This window comes from Dendrobates tinctorius, unplaced genomic scaffold (assembly GCF_039654945.1).
Source record: "Dendrobates tinctorius isolate UK_male_01 unplaced genomic scaffold, ASM3965494v1 ptg000370l, whole genome shotgun sequence".
NCBI lineage: Eukaryota > Metazoa > Chordata > Amphibia > Anura > Dendrobatidae > Dendrobates > Dendrobates tinctorius.
In genome coordinates, this window is record NW_027362036.1 from 3,977,992 (window position 1) to 3,999,352 (window position 21,361).

The 21,361-nt window shown below is 44.9% G+C and overlaps 1 protein-coding gene across 1 annotated transcript in view; it reads right to left on the reverse strand.

Annotated features, from left to right (window-relative positions):
- Positions 1-6,885: 6,885 nt before the first annotated feature.
- DUSP3 (dual specificity phosphatase 3) overlaps positions 6,886-21,361 on the reverse strand; it is a 97,392-nt gene continuing 82,916 nt past the window's right edge. The window contains exon 3 of the mRNA XM_073562903.1: positions 6,886-14,211. Within this exon, the coding sequence (XP_073419004.1) occupies positions 14,006-14,211 (206 nt within the window). The 3' untranslated portion in view covers positions 6,886-14,005. The remainder of the gene's footprint in view (positions 14,212-21,361) is intronic.

Genomic DNA, 21,361 nt, shown 5'->3' on the forward strand with positions numbered 1-21,361 from the left:
GGGCCCCTCAGGGTCCGATTTGGTGGGCGGGGCCCCTCAGGGTCCGATTCGGTGGGCAGGGCTCCTCAGGGTCCGATTTGGTGGCGGGGCCCCTCAGGGTCCGATTTGGTGGGTGGGGCCCATCAAGGTCTGATTTTGTGGCCGGGGCCCCTCCGGGTCCGATTTTGTGGCCGGGGCCCCTCAGGGTCCGATTTTGTGGGTGGGTCCCCTCAGGGTCCGATTTTGTGGGTGGGGCCTCTCAGGGTCCGATTTTGTGGGTGGGGCCCCTCAGTGTCCGATTTTGTGGCCGGGGCTCCTCAGGGTCTGATTTTGTGGCTGGGGCCCCTCAGGGTCCGATTTTGTGGGTGGGGCCCCTTAGGGTCTGATTTTGTGGGCGCAGCCCCTCTGGGTCCAATTTAGTGGGCGGGGCCACTCTGGGTCCGATTTGGTGGACGGGGCCACTCTGGGTCCGATTTGGTGGACGGGGCCACTCTGGGTCCGATTTGGAGGCCAGGGTGGCTCAGCCTCCTTTTTTGTAGGCCAGGGTCGATCAGCCTCCGATTTGGAGCCTGGGGTCACTCAGCTTTCGATTTGGCGCGCAGGCCCTTTAAGACTCAGTTTGGTGAGCTTTAAGAGCTAGTTTGGCTCACTGGGCTTCTAAATCTACTTTGGCGCACATTCTCTCTCAGGGGCATGCGTCATGTGATGAAGCTAGATTTGCATTTGTGCTGTGGGTTTCGCTTTAAGAGTTGATATTATGTGCCAGAAACTGTGTCCTGGGGGCGTCATGTGACGTTCGTAGGCATTGGCATAGTAACTGGGTCTGCCTGCGCTTATCAATGAGCTTAACTGCCATTTGAATCGCCTCAGGGCATGTTTTACCTTCCCATTGAAAAGCATTGAGACAGTGCATTCCAATGACGGGAAAAAGAATTTTCAAACGCAAATCGCGCAAAAACTACAAATCCGACTGACACGAAAAATACTTAGCACACCTCTCATGGACGCTGGCTTCGAAACGACACCTCAACGGAGTCTGCGTGTAGCGGTTCGGGCCGCATTAATTGCGGAAATCAACTGAATAATAAGAAAAAGAACTAGATGTCTATTTCCTGAAGGAAGTACAGATTGTGGTTTGAAATGGTGCCTGGGCTCCCCCTTTAAGAAAGACTTGCCTGCTGCCCCTGCAAGACTTTCAACTCAGGATGCATTTTAAGTGTGGGTGCCTCTCAGGGGCCACTTTGGCCTCAGGGTCTGATTTGGTGGGTGGGGCTCCTCAGGATCCGATTCGGTGTCCTGGGCTCCTCAGGGTTTGAATTGGTGGCTGGGATCCCTCAGGGTCCAATTTTGTAGGTGTGACCCCTCAGGGTCCGATTTTGTGGGTGTGGCCCCTCAGGGTCCGATTTTGTGGGTGGGGCCCCTCAGGGTCCGATTTTGTGGGTGGGTCCCCTCAGGGTCCAATTTTGTGGCCGGGACCCCTCAGGGTCTCATTTTGTGGCCGGGGCCCCTCAGGGTCCGATTTTGTGGCCGAGGCCCCTCAGGGTCCGATTTTGTGGCCGGGGCCCATCAGGGTCCGATTTTGTGGTTGGGGCCCCTCAGGGTTCAATTTTGTGGGTGGGGCCCCTCAGGGTCCGATTTTGTGGGTGGGGCCCCTCAGGGTCCGATTTTGTGGCTGGGGCCCCCCAGGGTCCGATTTTGTGGTTGAGGCCCCTCAGGGTCTGATTTTGTGGCCGGGTCCACTCAGGGTCCGATTTTGTGGGTGAGGCCCCTTTGGGTCTGACTTTGTGGGTGGAGCCTGCTGGGTCCATTTTGGTGGGCGGGGCCACTCTGGGTCCAATTTAGTGGGGGGCCACTCTGGGTCCGATTTGGTGGGTGGGGCCCCTCAGGGTACGATTTGGTGGGTGGGGCCCCTCGGGGTCTGATTTAGTAGGCGGGGTTCCTCAGGGTCCGATTTGGTGGGCGGGACCACTCTCGGTCCGATTTAGTGAGCGGTGCCCCTCAGGGTCTGATTTGGTGGGTGGGGCCACTCTTGGCCCGATTTAGTGGGCGGAGCCCCTCAGGATCCGATTTGTTGGGCGGGGCCCCTCAGGGTCCGATTTGGTGGTCGGGGCAACTCGGGGTCCGATTTGGTGTGCGGGGCAACTCGGGGTCCAATTTGGTGTGCGGGGCCACTCAGGGGGCCGATTTGGTGGGCGGGGCAACTCGGGGGCCAAATTGGCGGACGGGGCCACTCGGGGGCCGATTTGGTGAGCGGGGCCACTCGGGGGCCAATTTGGTGGGCGAGGCCACTCAGGGCCGATTTGTTGGTGATGGGCACTCGGGGGCAAATTTGGTGGGCGGGGCCACTCGGGCCCAATTTGGTGGGCGGGGCAACTTGGGGGCCAATTTGTTGGGCGGGGCAACTCGGGGGCCAAAATGGCGGGGGGGCCACACAGGGTCCGATTTGGTGGGCGGGGCCCCCTTCGGGGTCCGATTTGGTGGGCAGGGCCCCCCGGGGTCCGATTTGGTGGGCAGGGCCACTCTGGGTCTGATTTGGTGGGCGGGGCCCCTCAGGGTCTGAATCGGTGGGCGAGGCCACTCTGGGTCCAATTTGGAGGCCAGGGTGGCTCAGTCTCCGATTTGTAGGCCAGGGTCGATCAGCCTCCGATTTGGAGCCTAGGGTCACTCAGCTTTCGATTTGGCGCGCCGGCCCTTTAAGACTCATTTCGATGCGCCAGCCCTTTAAGAATCACTTTGGCGCATTGGTCCTTTATGAGCCAGTTTGGCTAACTGGGCTTCTAAATCCACTTTGGCGCACATTCTCTCCAGGGCCACCATCAGGGCATGACAGGCCTTACACGTGTATGGGGCCCGGTGATTAGGGGGGCCCGACCATGCTGGCAGCCCGATCCGCGCTGGGGCCCCCCTACATTTTATTCAGGCTTCTGCAGCTTTATTTTAAATTCAGACTCAGCGCCTGCCGGGCCCCCCGAGCAGGCCCCCCCTCCCGCACCATGGTCCAGCCAGCGCCGAAATCCTCCCCCTGCACAATGGTCCAGCCACAGCTCTGCCCTCACCTGACGTCACACACTGCTCTGCTCCTCCACTTCCTCATTCAGTCAGTGTGCCACGTGGGACTGGGAGAGGAAGGGAGCCTCGCCGCTGGAGCACAGCCAGATAACAAGGTAAGAAGAATATTTTTTTTTTTTTTTTGAGCGGCTATCCAGGGGGCCCATGGCAGAATGCTGGGGGCAGAATGCTGGACGCTGGGGGCAGAATGCTGGACATGGGGGCAGAATGCTGGACACTGGGGGAAGAATGCTGGACGCTGGGGGCATAATGCTGGACACTGGGGGCAGAATGCTGGACACTGGGGGCAGAATGCTGGACGCTGGGGGCAGAATGCTGGGGGCAGAATGGTGGACGCTGGGGGCAGAATGCTGGGGGCAGAATGCTGGACGCTGGGGCAGAATGCTTGACATGGGGCATAATGCTGGACACTGGGGGCAGAATGGACATGGGGCAGAATGCTGGACGCTGGGGGCAGAATTCTGGACATGGGGCATAATGCTGGACGCTGGGGGCAGAATGGATATGGGGCAGAATGCTGGACGCCAGGCGGCAGAATGCTGGATGAGGGCAGACTGTGAGATGGGGCAGAATGCTGGACATGGGGCAGAAGAATGCTGGACGCTGGGGCAGAATTCTGGACATGGGGCAGAATGCTCGAAGCTGGGGCAGAATGCTGGAGACTGAGGCAGAATGCTGGACGCTGCGGGCAGAATGCTGGACGCTGGGGGTAGAATGCAAGACACTGGGGCAGAATGCTGGACATGGGGGCAGAATGTGACAGTGAGACACAGGAGGGGGCAGAATGTGACAGTGAGACACAGGAGGGGGCAGAATGTGAGACACCGGGCATGATTGGAGACAGATGGCGCAGGGTCATGGGGCAGGATGGATACGATTTAGACAGATTGGTCAGGAGGGGAGATCATATGGGGCAGAATGGATACTGATGAGGGTGGGATGGGAGAACATATGGCTGAAGCCAGGAATGAGACACACGGGGGTCAGGATGGGGGGTATTATTACCATAGGGGCTAATTAAGGGATATTATTACTGCAGTGATGTATTTATTTTATTTTCTTGAGGATACTGTTGTAAAGGGGGGGGCGGTCCTGTTACTGTGTAAAGTGATACTATAGCGCCTTTTTTTCTTCATGTGGTGTAATGTAGAAGTTGGGAAAAAATAAGTAATGTGTTCTGCAAGCGGAGCTCTAGATAACTGTTATTTCCTGCAGAGACAAGTCCTGGCTGGAAGACGTGATGGCGATCTGTGCTGGATGAAAGATGAAAACCAAAGATGAAGGACTTCACCTAGAGACATCACTGGTGAGTTAGTGTGTTACCTGTACACTGACATATACAGAGGTCCTGTGTATATCACTGGTGATCACTGTGTTACCTGTACATTATATACAGAGCTCCTGTGCATAATGTCATTGATCACTATATTACCTGTACACAGACACTGCATACTAAGTACAGATCTTGTGTGTATAATGTCTCTTATGGTCATAGTATTATGTTTTTTTTTTATTAATGTCAGTATTGTAGTATTCAGTCTCCATGTGGTGGTAATATGTGGTCTGGGCGTGGTGCAGTGGTATTTGTCCCTTGTATATTCTATTATTTGGTCACTTTGTGGTGGTAATTTGCGGTCTGTTCATGGTGCAGTGGTATTTTTCCTTGTATGTGATATTATTCGGTCACTATGGTAGTAATATGTGGTCTGGTCATGGTATGGCGGTATTTGTTCCTTGTATGTCTTATTATAGGTCACTATGTGGTGGTAATATGTGGTCTGGACATGGTGTAGCGGTATTTGTTCCTTGTATGTGGTGGTAAGTTGTGGTCTGGACATGGTGCGGTGGTATTTGTTCCTTGTATGTGATATTATTGGTCATTTTAAAAAATTGAAAAATAAATAAAAATATACCTAAATTGTATTGCATATTTTAACAAATATTTAATAGGTTACAGTAGAGTAGGGCCTGGCCAAAAGTGTCTACCCTGTTATGGTGGCGGCTTAAAACAATCTTTTGGCCAAAGCAAAAGCTGCTGGCTATATGTGTGACCTGGTGATGGGAACTGTTAATGTGTGATAGGTGAGAAGTGGAGTTTTTCCAAGAGAGAGCGGTGGGACTGTGGACAGTTCGAGGGGTGGAGGCGGGGCTGGATGGAGCCTGGGCGGAGTCTAAAGGGGCCCCCCGAAAATGTTGCCAGTATGGGGCCCCGAAATTCCTAGTGGCAGCCCTGATTCTCTCAGGGGCATGCGTCATGTGATGAAGCTAGATTTGCATTTGTGCTGTTGGTTTCGCTTTAAGAGCTGATATTATCTGGCAGAAACTGTGTCCTGGGGGGGGGTTATGTGAAGTTCGTAGGCGTTGGCATAGTAACTGGGTCTGCCTGCGCATATCAATGAGCTTAACTGCCATTTGAATCGCCTCAGGGCATGGTTTCCCTATAACAACATTTTCCCACTGAAATGCCCCTCTGGGTCCGATTTTGTGGGCGGGGCCACTCTGGGTCCGATTTGGAGGCCAGGGTTGCTCAGCCTCCGATTTGGAGGCCGGGGTGGCTCAGCCTCCGAATTGGAGCCTGGGGTCACTCAGCTTTCGATTTGGCGCGCCGGCCCTTTAAGAATTACTTTGGCGTGTCAGCCCTTTAAGAGCAACTTTGGCTCACTGGGCTTCTAAATCCACTTTGGCGCACATTCTCTCTCAGGGGCGTGCGTCATGTGATGAAGCTAGATTTGCATTTGTGCTGTGGGTTTCGCTATAAGAGCTGATATCTGCCAGAAACCCTGTCCTGGAGAGGTCATGTATAGTTTGTAGGCGTTGGCATAGTAGCTGGGTGTGCCTGCGCATATCAATGAGCTTAACTGCCATTTGAATTGCCTTAGGGCATGTTTTCTCTGTGGCAACATTTTCCCATTGAAATGCAGAGGAAAATGTTTTTTCAAACGCAAATTGCGCAAAAACTACAAATCCGATCGACACGAAAATTACTTAGCACACCTCTCGTGGACGCTGGCTTCGAAACGACACATCAACGGAGTCTGTGCGTGTAGCGGTTCGGGCCGCATTAATTGCAGAAATCAACTGAATAATAATAAGAAAAAGAAAAGTTAGCAGCGTTCGGATTACAATATAGTGGTTTTTTCAAACCACTATAACTAGATGTGTATTTCCTGAAGGAAGTACAGATAGTGCTTTGAAATGGTGCCTGGGCTGCTCCTTTAAGAGAGACTTGCCTGCTGCCCCTGCAAGACTTTCAATTCAGGATCCGTTTTATCTGTGGTTGCCTCTCGTGAATTGCGGAAATCAACTGAATAATAATAAGTTAGCAGCGTTCGGATTACAATATAGTGCTTTCTTCAAAGCACTATAAATTTAAGAAATCGGATCACAATATGTTGCTTGAACCTAGAGGTTCAGGCACCATAATTAACTTTTTGATGATATCCTAATTTTGTGAGAAGCACCTATATGTTTGACTTTGAAACGTTGCAACGTTCCAGAGAAGAACATACTATAAAAGCTGCTAGGGGCAGAGACCGCGTTATAAAGTAGTTGGAAAGGTGGGTCCCAGGCGGCTTCTCCCTACCCACTGTCTTATATTGACAGGTCTCTGTAACATGCACGTATGAACTATATACTGTATATAATATATACATATATGTATATACAGTATGCATTAGTAAATGTGGTACCTGACTCCAGCTCGCCTCCTCATCCAGACTGATGCCAACGACACAACTCTTGATGCACTAGAGTCTACGATAGCGTTTTTCATTTTGTCGGCCACATTGACAACTTTCACAACATAATAAATGCGTTATAAAGAAAGTGCACCCACAATTTGTCTGCAGTAGTTATTTATTCACACAAAACACTTAGGTGGACATACACAGGCAGGTGTGAGAAATTTCAATTTGCATATTAACCATTGTGTTCACCTTTACCTATATATGCTGAAAATCTGTAGGCACCCGTTTTGAAAATTAAACACCGTTTAAAAAAAGAACAAATCACGTTTTTTAACCATCAAGATAGACAAATATAAAATTAATACAATTATTAAAAAAGGTAAATAAGTCTATGCATCAAAACAATATGGTTTGAAGTTTTCAGGCGGTTAGTGGTTGATTATAGACTTTTGCATGGTGCAAACACTGTATTGAGGTAATATATTGTGCAAAACTACAATGACAGCCATTTTTTTTTTTTACTGTGGGGTTTGCCAAGTAACCGTAATAAGCAAATATTAACTTTTTGCAACCAAGCAAATTTTAGCTTTTAGTCAACGGCTGTCATGCTAAGGAATGTCTGGGTACAATAAGGCGCAATACATCTTCTGTTTTCTTGTGAAAAGACTTGTGCTGCTATCAGGTAAGAGAGATCACACCCAATAGCGGGAAAAGTGTTCAATTTAAGGAGTTGCTTGAGATGAGGAAAAATATGGCTTCTTTCTTAAAGGACCCTTATCCATGGCTTCTTTATTACTTCACTTAAGCTCCATTAAAAATAACTCCAAGTAAGGGCTCGCGCACATGGCAGTACCTTCGGTCCTAGTGCGATCCGACAAATCTTTGGATAGCACTCGGACCAATATTATGTTATGGGGTAGTGCGATGACATCTCAGTGCAGCCCTATTTCCATGGACTGACAGAACGGAGAGGATGAATTTTTTTTTTTTCTCCATCACCTCCTCACCTGAGAGAATTAGATCACACTATGATCATTGGCGGATGAAACTCTGATCAGGGTGTGATTTCCACATTTGGCCCAATTCTCTTGGATGAGGGAATACACGGTCATCTGCATGTAGCCTAAGCGGGTTTGTCCACTGATCTATGCCTACCTGTTAGGCCGGGATCACACATGCGAGGAATACGGCCGAGTCTCGCATGGTAATACCTGGCACTGCTGTCAGCACACGGGAGCAGAGCGTGCGGCTCCATTTATTTCTATGCAGCCGCACGCTCCGCTCCGGAGTGCCGGCGCCAGAGCTTGGTTTTAACCTGTGAGACTCGGCCGTATCTCGCTGTGTGTGATCCCGGCCTTAAAGTAATGATTATACATTGGACTGAACACAAAGTGTCCCATTGCTGGGACCCCCAGAGATCAGTTGGAATCTGTGGGGAAACCTGGCAGTAAGTGTTCAATTTCACTACAGTGTCACCACTGGGCAACATGAAGCTTTGCATGGAGTGTTATTTTTTTCTTCGAAAAAGATCACAACTCATTGGCTGAGCCTGGTTCTGCAACTCAGCTGTGGGGTTTAAACTAAATAAGGTTGAACTACAATACCAGTCACAAACCATGGGCAAGAGTGTTTAAAAGAGAAAAAAAATATGCATACTTTTATCCATTTTAATCTCATGTCACCCCTTTAGAAAAGTTTCAGGTGACTGATGTGAGAGCAACTGCAATGATAATAGTGGAACGGAAGAGCATGGACGTCATGTTATCATACACAGCATTAGCCTAAGGTTCCGCCATCCCTCACAATCAGTGGGACATATTTTTATACTGTGCCACCGGAGAATGAGCCACGCTATGAAATTTGAAAACTGATGCGCTAGTGAATTCTGACATGTCATACATGTGTATCAAAAAGTAAAATGAAGGTAATATACTCCATGACCTCACGACATTCCAGAACAAAAGGGCTAGCACGAGCTATTCAAATAGATGGTCAATCATGTGAAGCATAGAGACATGCTTGTTGATATCCAAATAAAGCGACAACGTCAAGGTAACTTCTTTTGATTCTTTGTACCTGGGACTAGCAGCGGAAAAATTTCAATAACCAAGAGAGAACTAGTAACAAGTGATGGGTCCAATCATTGGATTGAGAGTTAGATTCTGGAAATTAAAGAATGGTTTTACCAACTACAAAATGGGAAAATGGAATCACCACACGTAGAGACTGTTCTTTCAAGTACTCGATACTCGTTGATCGAGTACGCGACCCCATAAGTACTGTATCAGTAACTATTTTCTGGGATTTGTTTCAGAAATTCAAAATTACTTCTGGTTAATTGTCTCTCATCACTATTTAATGAGGATGCTGTCCACTACTTTAAGATTCATGAGCTCTTCTTAGGATAGGTCATGAATGTCTGATCGATGGAGGTACGACGGCCAACACTCCTGCCGATTGGCAGTTCTTGGTGCCAGTGAGAGACGGAAGTGTTCAGTCACAGAGCTCCTGAGTCTACTAATAGTGGCCGTGGTTGGATACTACACATCCGCCCCTAATGACTTGTGGTCTGTGCGAGAGAGGGAAGCGTGGTCTGTGTCAGAGAGGGGAGCGTGGATTGTGTGAGAAGGAAGCGTGGTCTGTGTCAGAGAGGGGAGCGTGGATTGTGTGAGAAGGGCAGATAATCATGAAGAGAAGACTATGTAAAGGGATGGAGGAACCAGGCAGAGCAATCTGTGTGGCCAAGAGCAAGTAAGATTGTGTGAAATGATCTGATTAAAAGGTAGTGGGAACCATGAGGAGCAGTCAGTGTTAGAAGGGGAAACCATGCGGAGCAATATGTGTGAAATATTAGGGATCAATATGTATAAGAGAGGGAAAAAAAATCAAAGTACAATCTGTGCAAGTGGGTGGATGAACCATTGGGCATAATCTGTGTGACAGGGATGGACTGGAACCATGGGGAATAATCTGTGTAATAGGTGGCAGGGAACACTGGCAGCAGCCTGAGGGATATCAGGGAACCAAGGTGCAGTTTGTGTGATTGGATGAGGGAATCATATGGTACAGTGTGTGTGAGAGAGGGGTTAATCAGGGAACGGAGTCTGTATTAGGGGACCATAAGAATAAGATATAGGCAGTGACTCTTGGATAGCAGTATATGTGAGTGGACCATGTGGAGAAGATAGAGGGGGTGACTCATAGGGAGCAGTAAATGTGATTGGACCATGTGGAGCACGCCGTGTGAGAGGCGGGAACATCTCCATTCTTTTCCCATCATACAATGCACACAGTGCCGCTGCCTGGCATACACTCACCGGCCAATGACAGTAGTGCGCCTGTCATTGTGATGTTGCAGCAGAAACCTCAGCACTGAAGAGTAGATGACAGTGGACTCTTTTCAAGAACAAAAATAGTAAGTAAATGAGTACTGGTCAATATCATATTGAGAGAACAATTTTCTGAGGCATTATGGTGGTGCGGGGGCTATTTTTATTCTGTGCACTGTTTGGGGGGGGTGGGGGGAAGCGGGCGTGTAGTTGGATGTGGGGGGAGGAGGGGCAAAAATATTTACACAAGGCAATAAAAAAAGCCAGGATTTTATTTAGGGAAGTTTAAACAAGGGACATAAATTTACACAGGGCATTTTTCTGACCTACAGATATAGGGCGCTACGTATATAGATTAGCATTATGCACTCAGCTAAACACTACTTATAGACAGAATGTATTATAACGCTATTTACTATGGAACACTTTGGGGGCACTGTCAGAGTATGGAACGCTTTACTATGAGGCACTTTTAGAGGGGTTACTAAGTGAATGGTGCTCTATAAACTGAATGATCCTATCATTTTTGGAAGCACTATCTCTACGTCACTACTGGTTTGGAGGGCACTGGAGTTATAGCAGTGTTACTTCACTAGTATAGTATTTGTGGTACTGATGAGCACAGTAGGCACACTAATATGGGCAGCATCTAGATTGCGCGATTACAAGAGGTAGCAAAACGTAGGGTGAGGATGTGCTGGGAAACATGGAGCCAAAATGTCTGTATTACAAATTGTGCAGAGACAAGAAGCTGTCAAGATGGCCTCCGCCTAATGGAGAAAATGATTAAAGTGAATTACTGAAATCAGGCATTGGCTGTGAGTCACTGGATTTAAAGTTTTCTTCTGTCTTAACTGTGTCTGATAAGCATCAGTTTCAGACTACAAAACTATCACTGGTTTCAGTTTTTGTGTTGTTTTAGATTCAGTATTCCTGTATTTTTTTTTTTTTTTTTTTTAATTCATCAACATGACTTATTAGTTACAAACATTATGGTTTGTAACTAATAAGTCATGTCAGACTAACTTAATTTCCTTCTATGACGGTATCACTGATTGGGTGGATCAAGGAAATGCTGTAGATATAGTATATCTTGACTTCAGCAAAGCATTTGACAAAGTCTCTCATACAATCCTTATTGAAAAAATGACTAAGTATGGAATGGACAAGGCAACTGTTAGGTGGATTCATAGCTGGCTTAGTGATCGGACCCAAAGAGTGGTCGTAAATGGCTGCACATCCAGTTGGAAGAATGTCTCAAGTGGGGTACCACAGGGCTCTGTCCTGGGCCCTGTATTGTTCAACATCTTTATCAACGATTTAGATGAAGGAATTGAGGGTAAACTGATTAAATTTGCTGATGACACAAAGCTAGGAGGGATAGCTAATACTAGAGAAGAGAGAGAGAGGATTCAAAAAGATTTAAATAAACTGGAGAAGTGGGCAGTAACTAACAGAATGGTTTTTAAACAGGGAGAAATGCAAAGTACTTCATCTGGGCAATAAAAATGAAAAAAGCATATATAGAATGGGAGGAATAGGGCTAAGTGACAGCACATGTGAAAAAGACTTGGGTATACTAATAAATCACAGACTGAATATGAGTCAACAGTGTGATGCAGCAGCAAAAAAGGCAAATGCAGTTCTAGGATGTATTAACAGAAGCATACAGTCTAGATCACGTGAAGTCATTATTTCCCTCTACTCCTCTTTGGTCAGACCTCATCTGGAATATTGTGTCCAGTTTTGGGCACCACATTTTAAAAAAGACATCAACAAACTGGAGCAAGTTCAGAAAAGAGCGACCAGAATGGTGACCGGTCTGCAAACCCTGTCTTATGAGGAAAGGTTGCAGGATTTGGGAATGTTTAGTTTGCAAAAGAGAAGACTGAGAGGAGACTTAATTGCTGTCTACAAATATCTAAAGGGCTGTCACATTGTAGAAGGATCAACTTTATTCTCATTTGCACAAGGAAAGACTAGAAGCAATGGGATGAAACTGAATGGGAGGAGACACAGATTAGATATTAGAAAAAACTTTTTGACAGTTAGAGTGATCAATGAGTGGAACAGGCTGCCACGAGAAGTGGTGAGTTCTCCTTCAATGGAAGTCTTCAAACAGAGGCTGGACAGACATCTGACTGGGATGATTTAGCGAATCCTGCTTTGAGCAGGGGGTTGGACCAGATGGCCCAGGAGGTCCCTTCCAACTCTACGATTCTATGATTCTATGATATTCAGATATAGTATGGTGGTATTACTTAGTTATAGTATGGCGGTGTTATTTATGACATGACGGTGAAGTTTAGTTATGGTATGACTGCTATTTAATTATGGTATCGCGGTATTATTTAATTATGGTATGACAGTGTTATTTAATTATTGTATTGCGGTGTTATTTAATAATGATGTGACATCTTATTTAGTTATGACAGGGCAGTGTTATTTAGTTATGGTTATTTAGTTATGGTTTGGTGGTGTTAATAACTTAATGTATGACAATGTTATCTAATTATGCTATGGTGGTATTATTTAGTTATGGTGTGGTAGTGTTACTTATGGTATGAGGGTGTTATTTAATTATTCCATGGTGGTGTTACTCAATTACTGTATGGTGACAGTAGCCATTCACTGGTATAGCACGTGTTCTCTACTTCCCAAAAAGCTTCTGAGACATGGGGGTTGAAGTACACAGCAAAGAACACCAGGGGCGGGCTTGTACTTTTGGCAGCAATGCCTTGTGTATAGGTCACTGAGGGGAATTCATGTTTAGCAATGTTACCATCGAGAACAGCTGCAGTATGTGTAGTCACAACTGGTGACCAATGTTACGAGATCGCTCTATTGTTAATCTTCTTCTTTGTAACACTGACCAATTCTTAGAATTGCTCCAAAATTAATGTATTATGACTATTTGGAAGTGTGAATGTTCCTTTCATGGGGTGTGGTATAATATAGCAATTGGAGAAATCTCTTAAAAACTAAAATAAAAAACTTTTGCACAGGATTTCACTGTATGTTTTAACATTACAATACAGTATTTTATATTCATAAAGTAAAAGAAAGAGATAATGCATGTCCACCCAAAAAACTAAAACACTGTGAAAACTTTAAGAAAATGATACCACTGATAGAAGACTATTTTTGTGTTCCTATGACAATACTTTTCTAGTCATCCCCCCGACATGTAGCGCTGTAATCTCGCTCCGTGTGCTATAGTAGCTGACGTAAAATATGGCCAAACAGTTAGAGCTTCGCTGTTTCTATGGCAAAAATGACTACTAGTGACCTGTAACTTTAAGCACTGATACACTGTATATATGTATTTTTTTTTACACGTTAAAGCAGCTTTAGTATACATCTGAAACAGAACATTATAAACGGTTTTGATACATAGACCCAAAAACATCATAGTAAAACTTTACTAGAAAAACAGAAAAGGCTTATAAATGACAGTGAGCAAAATCAATGATGGAAGGCAATGGGCCATGCTGATCACAATGACACAGAGAGAAGATGAGAAGATGGGTCACCCCTCAGGCATAGGGGTGGTTTGTATACATTTTCGGTTATAGCAAATCTCACAATTTAAAAAATAAACCAAATTAAAATGGTTCCTCCAAACTATAAAAAAAGGAAAGCCAAAAATATTTGGCAACTCAACTATGTCAGGACAACACTGAACCACTGGGAGATCCCTTCCTGCTTGTTGAAGGGAACCCTCCTCCTACACTCAGTGAAGGCATCCATTTGATAAGCCAAAAAAGTACCCAATCAGTGCACCAGAGAGCCGTGAGGTGTACAGAGTGCCTCATGGCTCACAACGGTTTCCAAACAAAGAGAAAAGCAACAGAAATGGCTGCCTACACATAGTTTAGGGGATGGTTCCATGTTGAAATCCCTGCTGTGGGAACACATTGTACTTGTAGCTATTTGCTATAATCAACACTTGATTTTGCCCTCCGACACCAGTTTTTCATTGAGCTGACAAAGCTGCTTCAGGAATCCATCGTTGGGGCCAATCTCCCTTTTTTGCCGCACCGTAGCAACTGCGGTTTTTACATCCATCTTGTGACGCAGCATGAGGTAAGCTATGACCAACGTGGGTGAACGGCTGTAACCCTCACGGCAGTGGACAAACACCCGACCTGTAAGCAGAAAGAAAAGAAAGTGAGTAGTTTGGGCTAAATAACACTTGAAGAAATCCTCTCATCTGGAAGGATTATGACATATCGACAAGAAAGTGTTCATCCATCGCATGAGGACATACTCTGAGGGCCCATGTGCATGGCACGGCTGCCATAGACGTACATTTTGCTATGTTATCGAAAAATCACCCAGTAGGCAATACTGGAGAGCCGGATGAGAAGATTTATTAAAGAAAAGGCTGTGAAGTCAAATATTATCCACATATTTGGGGTTTCAGTAACAGATGCACCTCCAGCCTTTTAATTCCCCAATTAGGAATCCTGTATTTGGAAACTGGGCAGCTAATGGAAACCTCTCTCCTCCCTCGTGTGTGTTATACCTATGAGTATATCACCTATGTCAGGTGAACAGGCCCTTGTTAACTGTAGTATAGAGCAGGCTCTTCACCTCCAGCATACTACCAAGGGCATCATTCTCATTTTATCCTTTTCATCAATATAGAGGTACACAGAGCCTCTAATGTACCTCCTTGTGTTTTCAGTTTTTCTGTAAAAGTTCATACTGACATACTCCATACAAATCCAACGAAAACTGATGGCATACTCCATCTGTAAATAAGGCACATACCAGTTTGTGACCCTATGAATGAGCCTTTACATGTTTTTTGAAAAAAAAAAAATAAAAAATTGCATCCTATTAGCTTCAGTGTAACTAAACTTCACAATAATCTGGTAGGTTTTTTAACTTTTTTTTTTATATCAATGAAGTAAATTGGTGATGTATATCAAATCTTATTACTTCATAGAATCATAGAATCGTAGAGTTGGAAGGGACCTCCTGGGCCATCTGGTCCAACCCCCTGCTCAAAGCAGGATTCGCTAAATCATCCCAGTCAGATGTCTGTCCAGCCTCTGTTTGAAGACTTCCATTGAAGGAGAACTCACCACTTCTCGTGGCAGCCTGTTCCACTCATTGATCACTCTAACTGTCAAAAAGTTTTTCCTAATATCTAATCTGTGTCTCCTCCCATTCAGTTTCATCCCATTGCTTCTAGTCTTTCCTTGTGCAAATGAGAATAAAGTTGATCCTTCTACAATGTGACAGCCCTTTAGATATTTGTAGACAGCTATTAAGTCTCCTCTCAATTGGTTTAAGTCAGTTGAAGGAAGAAAAAAAACTACCACAGTGTAGCACTTGTGTCCTTTCACGCTTCTTCCCTTCCCTGGCAGGGATGCCGGCTCACTCACAGCTGTGGCCCCGTCCCGCACTTCCTCCTCCTCTGGCTGCTGCCCAGGGTCTACACTCGGCTTGCAGATCCCAGGCACTGTGATTAGGGCACACACGCTCCCGCACACAAGCTCCCTCCTTCTTAAAAGAGACAGTGCGAGCCGTCCTAAAGTGTCCCCAGCCAATGGCTGGGATGCACTTACTATTTATGGCACCTCCACCTGATGGGAAGTGCCTAACCAACGTGTAAAATCAGTTATCTGCACGCTTGCTAGTTGTTAGGTCTCCAGTACCCGCCAGTCAGTTTTCCTATATTGTATCTGTCTGCCTGCACTTCCCTTGTGTCCCTGTGTTCTAGCCGTGCCTGCCAGCACCTGCCTGCCTGTATATCAGCCATGCCCGCCAGCACCTGCCTGCATATCAGCCGAGCCCACATGCACCTTCCTGCCAGTATATCAGCCATGCCCGCCAGCACCTGCCTGCCTGAATATCAACTGTACCCGCCAGCACCTGTCTGCCAGTATGTCATCCATGCCCGCCAGCAACTGCCTGCCTGTATATCAGCAGTGCCCACCAGCACCTGCTGTGCCAGTCTGTATACTGGCCATCCATGCCACATTAGTCTAAATACCAGCGTACCTGCCTGCACCTGCTGTGCCAATCTGTATACCTGCCGTAGCTGTCTATACCTGCCGTGTCTCCCAGTATTCCTGTCATTCCTGCCTGTAGTTATACAGTCCATCTACCTGCCCCTTTGGGGGTCAGCTGCCATGCATTTGAGGTCTGTCCTAGACTAGCACCTGGTGTCCATCTGGAGGCAAGTCTAACCCCATCATTAGGGGCTCTAGCGAAAAGTCAGGTGTTCACCTACTCCAGGCTCTCCACAGATCATGGCACAGTGGTTCTACCATCCCCCATTATACATAAAGACTATGTGAAATCAAAAAGTTGTATTATAAAGATAACCTATTCTCTTAGTACTCCTACCAACTGATCATCACAGATTTGGCTTTTGCAACCCCCAGGAATCAGCTATGATTACACAGGTCGACGACTAAAAAGCTGTTTGATTATTTTCATATAAATTCCATGTACTTTGGAAATAAAGAATTACACTTTAACTAAAAAACACTGATACCTGTATAAGATTTGACCTGCAAAAAATGTCTTTACTGCTGAACCTGAACACACATCAGGTTGAAATCAGTGCATTTCAACTTCAAGTCTATATCTCATTGGTGAATTAAATTTAGTCAATACACCGCATTTGCACATCAATCGGATCAATGTTATTCAATTGGGCCAGTGCAGATTTTTTCCCTGCTGACCGAATCAGCATGTGAAAAAAAAATGTCATACCTGGTCTGGTCCCCTCCTGCCTTGTGACTTGATATTTGTATATAAGATTCTTTACTTCCTTCCTCGTCAATCATGGCATAATAATAATTCCTGATGCAGTATGAGTGAAGTGCCCGTTACAGGACCTGCAGGTCTAATATTCTCCTTCCTCTATACAATGCTTCTCTCACTTTTTTTTTTTAGAAATAATGACTCTTCTTGCTTCTGAAACCCTCTATAGAAAAGAGATAGCCATCGGATAAAATATGGTTCAGCCGACATCTATCCCCCCGACTCTCCCATACACAGGAATGCTTGCTGGGCCGTGCGCTTCCATGTTCTCTATGAAAACCGCAGTTGGTGGCACATCTCTAGAGAACAAAAGGATCGACAGTCCGAAATCAGACATGTCAGATCCTTAACTACGCAATAGTCATCTTTCTGGTGACCCCCAATAGTCCTCTGTCTGGGGACCCAATACACATTAGACTCGTCAATATAGGTGGGTTCTGCCTACTATGGGGCCCATAAATGCTGGAAGCCCAGAAGGGTGTTCAATGAACGTAATTATGTAATAATCCTGTTCATGTTTACATTTTTCGGGTTAGAGACAATCAGCTGACCATTTACTATGAGTGATGCCTTGTTAGCTACATTTAACGGTTCTAGGTTTTCAAGTATACCTGTAGTTTTTTTATTCTATGTGCATCGGATCGGAATTTTTCTTGATCTCTTTAAGTCGCCCATTTTGGTTCATACTGTTGCCAATAAACACAAGAAATATATACTGACCTTGCAGTAAAAATGATGCCTTCTACAATTCAACACCAGAATTTCAATAAACTGAACTGGCTCTGCGAGTTAGAACTCATCTTGATATCAGAAAATGAATTTGCACTCCCACGTCAGCTCACAAACTGAAGACATAGCTGTTACGTGCTTGCCAATTGCAACAGCAGCAATAAACAGAGTAAATTGACCTGTCAGACTTGGAATTTAATTACTGCTGATATTCACACATTGCACAGGAAAGAATACAAGTATAGAATAAAAACATATCGGAACGTCTATTCCGGTAATGAAGAGGACTGCGTGTGGCCGCCTCTCTGGCTGAATTGTGTGTTTGATGTAATGTTGTCATTCGGTTAATGTCTATTTAATGTGACAATTATGTTTCCATTTCGGAGGCCCAGAACAACTCTCACAGTGACATTTGGCAAGTCCATAAACAACGACTGCACTAGTTGTTGCCATATAGAAAAAAAAAAAACATGAAGTTGGAATTAATTTACGACTACAAATGACTTGCTGAGATAATTCAGTTGATATCATAAAGTAATTTCCCTCTGACTTTACCGTGGGGAAGAAAGCAAAAAAAAAAAAAAAAAAAGGAAAAAAGGAAAAACAGGTTGAATCATAGAAGTGTATCATGCAGCTCTGTAGATGTTCCAACCCTACCTGTGTGAAGTTGGCACCCCATGTTCTCAAAAGATGAATAAAAATACACCATTTGTTTGTGCTGCGTTTGTGCTGGTTTGTGCCGCAAAAATGAACGTTTGCGCCGCTTTGGTTCCAGAGATATTGCGCGTTATATTTTTATGAAGCTCCGCCCACTTTCCACCCCATGTTCTTAAATTTTAAAAATGAATACACCATTTGTTTGTGCTGCGTTTGTGCTGGTTTGTGCCGCAAAAATGAACGTTTGCGCCGCTTTGGTTCCAGAGATATTGCCGTTATATTTTTATGAAGCTCCGCCCACTTTCCACCCCATGTTCTTAAATTTTAAAAATGAATACACCATTTGTTTGTGCTGCGTTTGTGCTGGTTTGTGCCGCAAAAATGAACGTTTGCGCCGCTTTGGTTCCAGAGATATTGCGCGTTATATTTTTATGAAGCTCCGCCCACTTTCCACCCCATGTTCTTAAATTTTAAAAATGAATACACCATTTGTTTGTGCTGCGTTTGTGCTGGTTTGTGCCGCAAAAATGAACGTTTGCACCGCTTTGGTTTCCGAGATATTGTTTGCTTCTGCAGTTTCTTCTACGGACCAGGTAAGAACATCTGTGGACTGCTGGTGCCCTATTTACATTCTGCCACTACCAGCTGTAACCCTAGGGCCCCCACCCTAGTCAGGTTGGAGACAGGAGTGAGACTAGGGAGATGGTGGTCGGGTGGATCGCCCTTGCGGGTGTGAAGTCTGACGGTCTAGTTAGGGTTGCAGCGTAGGGAATCTAGATCGGCGGGGGCACCAGTGGTCCGCACCTGGTCTCAACGTTATTAAATTATTGTATATATTTTCTGTTGTGGTTTCTCAGCCAGAGGTGTGTCTGACTTTTCAGCTGCAGTCTTATTGGTTATTTTTGTCACGTGAGTGTTGGCTGTCCTCTCCCTGCTGACGTCACCTTGCAGGGAGGGTTTTAGGACCCAGTGGCTCCCATAGTTCCATCTGGGCCTGCTGAGGGGTTTTGTTTCTTTTTTTTATATTACCCAGCAGGCCTAACACATTGTTTAGCCAAATTACGTTGCACTATAAAAAGAATTCCAGGGAAAAAAAAGATTGTGATTACTTTTGACGTTGGCCAGTTTATGTAAAGTGACTGTCATCTTCTATGAAAATCTTTGCATAAATATGCAATGACCGTAGACATCACCACTTTGTGTGTGATGGCTTTGGATTGCAGTGTGAATATGGCTGGGTTAACATTACATTTGGGCATACTGGGCATACGCTCCATTCATTTCTATGATCTGGCTGGGGTCCGCAAGTGACCCTAGTTGGCTCATTTTTGCTCCATATGTGGTTTTCTTGCTGGACTCAAAACCGTGGTAGACCATGATTTTGTGTCTGGCTCAAAACAAAAGTATTGTTATTTTAATATAGCTGTCCAACTAAACAGGACCTTCAGAGCTTAATAAATCTTTGCAAATCAAACACAGATAAAAATGGAATTACCAATAACAGAGGAAACTTTGTAGACAGCAGAACTGTTTAAAGAACCATGAAACGGTTTAATCATAATGGGAAATCCACATTAACAAAATGTTAACAGAATAAAAAAATATTGGTAAGGCATATTTTAGGTTATTTTAAACATACACTTTAAGCACCAAAACAACCTTAGAGGAAAGCATTACTAACACTTTGTTTGGTGCCAGGATACTTTTAAACTTTCCACAACAATCTTGGAGCCGGTGACTTGCCACGGGACTCATGATGAGACAGATTCTCCACATATTCACTCCTCCTTTGTAAATATTACAACATGGGGTTGTATCTTGGTCTTTGCAGAGGCTGTTGTAATAAAGTCACACAGGTCATCATATTTCTCCCAGCCATTACATTTTCTTCTACAATAGGCAACATAATGACCAAGAGACATATTGCCAGTTCCTGGAATGAAGGCAACAACCCCTCGTAGCACAAATTAATGACTGTCCAGATGTATGTTCACAGGTATTTCGGACAGTGTATACTGTGTTTCTGCACTTATTTCAATACAAAGTACTTGTCCAGTGGTGCAGCTGTGCGTGACCGAACCACTGCAAAGGAATTTCAATGAAGATGCATCCTGAATTTTCAAGCCATCTGGACACTCTTGAGGTGACTTTAATGGCTTTAGACATTTTGAAACATTTAGGTGTAGCCCATCTTCCAATGCTAGCTGAAGTTTACTAAGTCCATTAGTTTCTAAAATATGTATATTGATTGGCAGAAGAGGGATTGCTCTTGAATTAGCTATATTTCTATTGCAGTACACAGAAGAACACTGTTTTAATTATTACACTTGGTACCTGTCTCATTGTCATTGAGATTATGTGTGCAACATTACATTCAGCATTGACCTGCCTCACACCTGACTTCAGCTGAACATATTCAAATATTCCAGACAGTATTTTAGCCCTCATTGCATAAACTTCCTTTCCAACTCCCTTTGTCACAATTGTCTGCACCAATTCAAAAATTTCAACGGTGTTTTCTTTGATGACATAATTGCAAAATAATCCACTGTCCCAGAATGCACAACAAAGACACTGGCAAAATGAATCAAATGCACAGGTATTAATGATACTTATAAGCTTTTTGTTTACTTGTATTGGTTTTTTAGCTAGATGGCTACCATTTTTCAAAATGCTCACCTTTTTTTTTCGGTTAAATTTTGTGTCCATGTGCAGCAACTCGGAACATGGGGTTAGGTAGGACAATCTTTTTTGGAGGAATACTGAGACCTTTCCAATTTTCAACAGGCTGCTCCTGCAAGCTACTTTCATCACCCAATTTTATGTGAACTTGTGAATCCTCCTAACAGTTGCTGTTTTTTTGCCCATTCTCTTGGCTCATATTTTCACTGCTTTCGGTTTTCTTTATGGGATCTGAGGAAAGTCTCATTTTGCCTTCCATAAATTCAAGGTGACGAATTACAAATCGGTCGGTTCTAATAGGGAGACATTCATGTTTAAAGAGTCCATTTTTTATGTTCTTAAATTCAGCCTCAACATTTGCAGAACTTGCTGTCATGTTCACACTTTTAAAGTGTGGAACCATTATGGCTGTCCAAAGTGGAAGGTAACATGCCATTCTTAAAA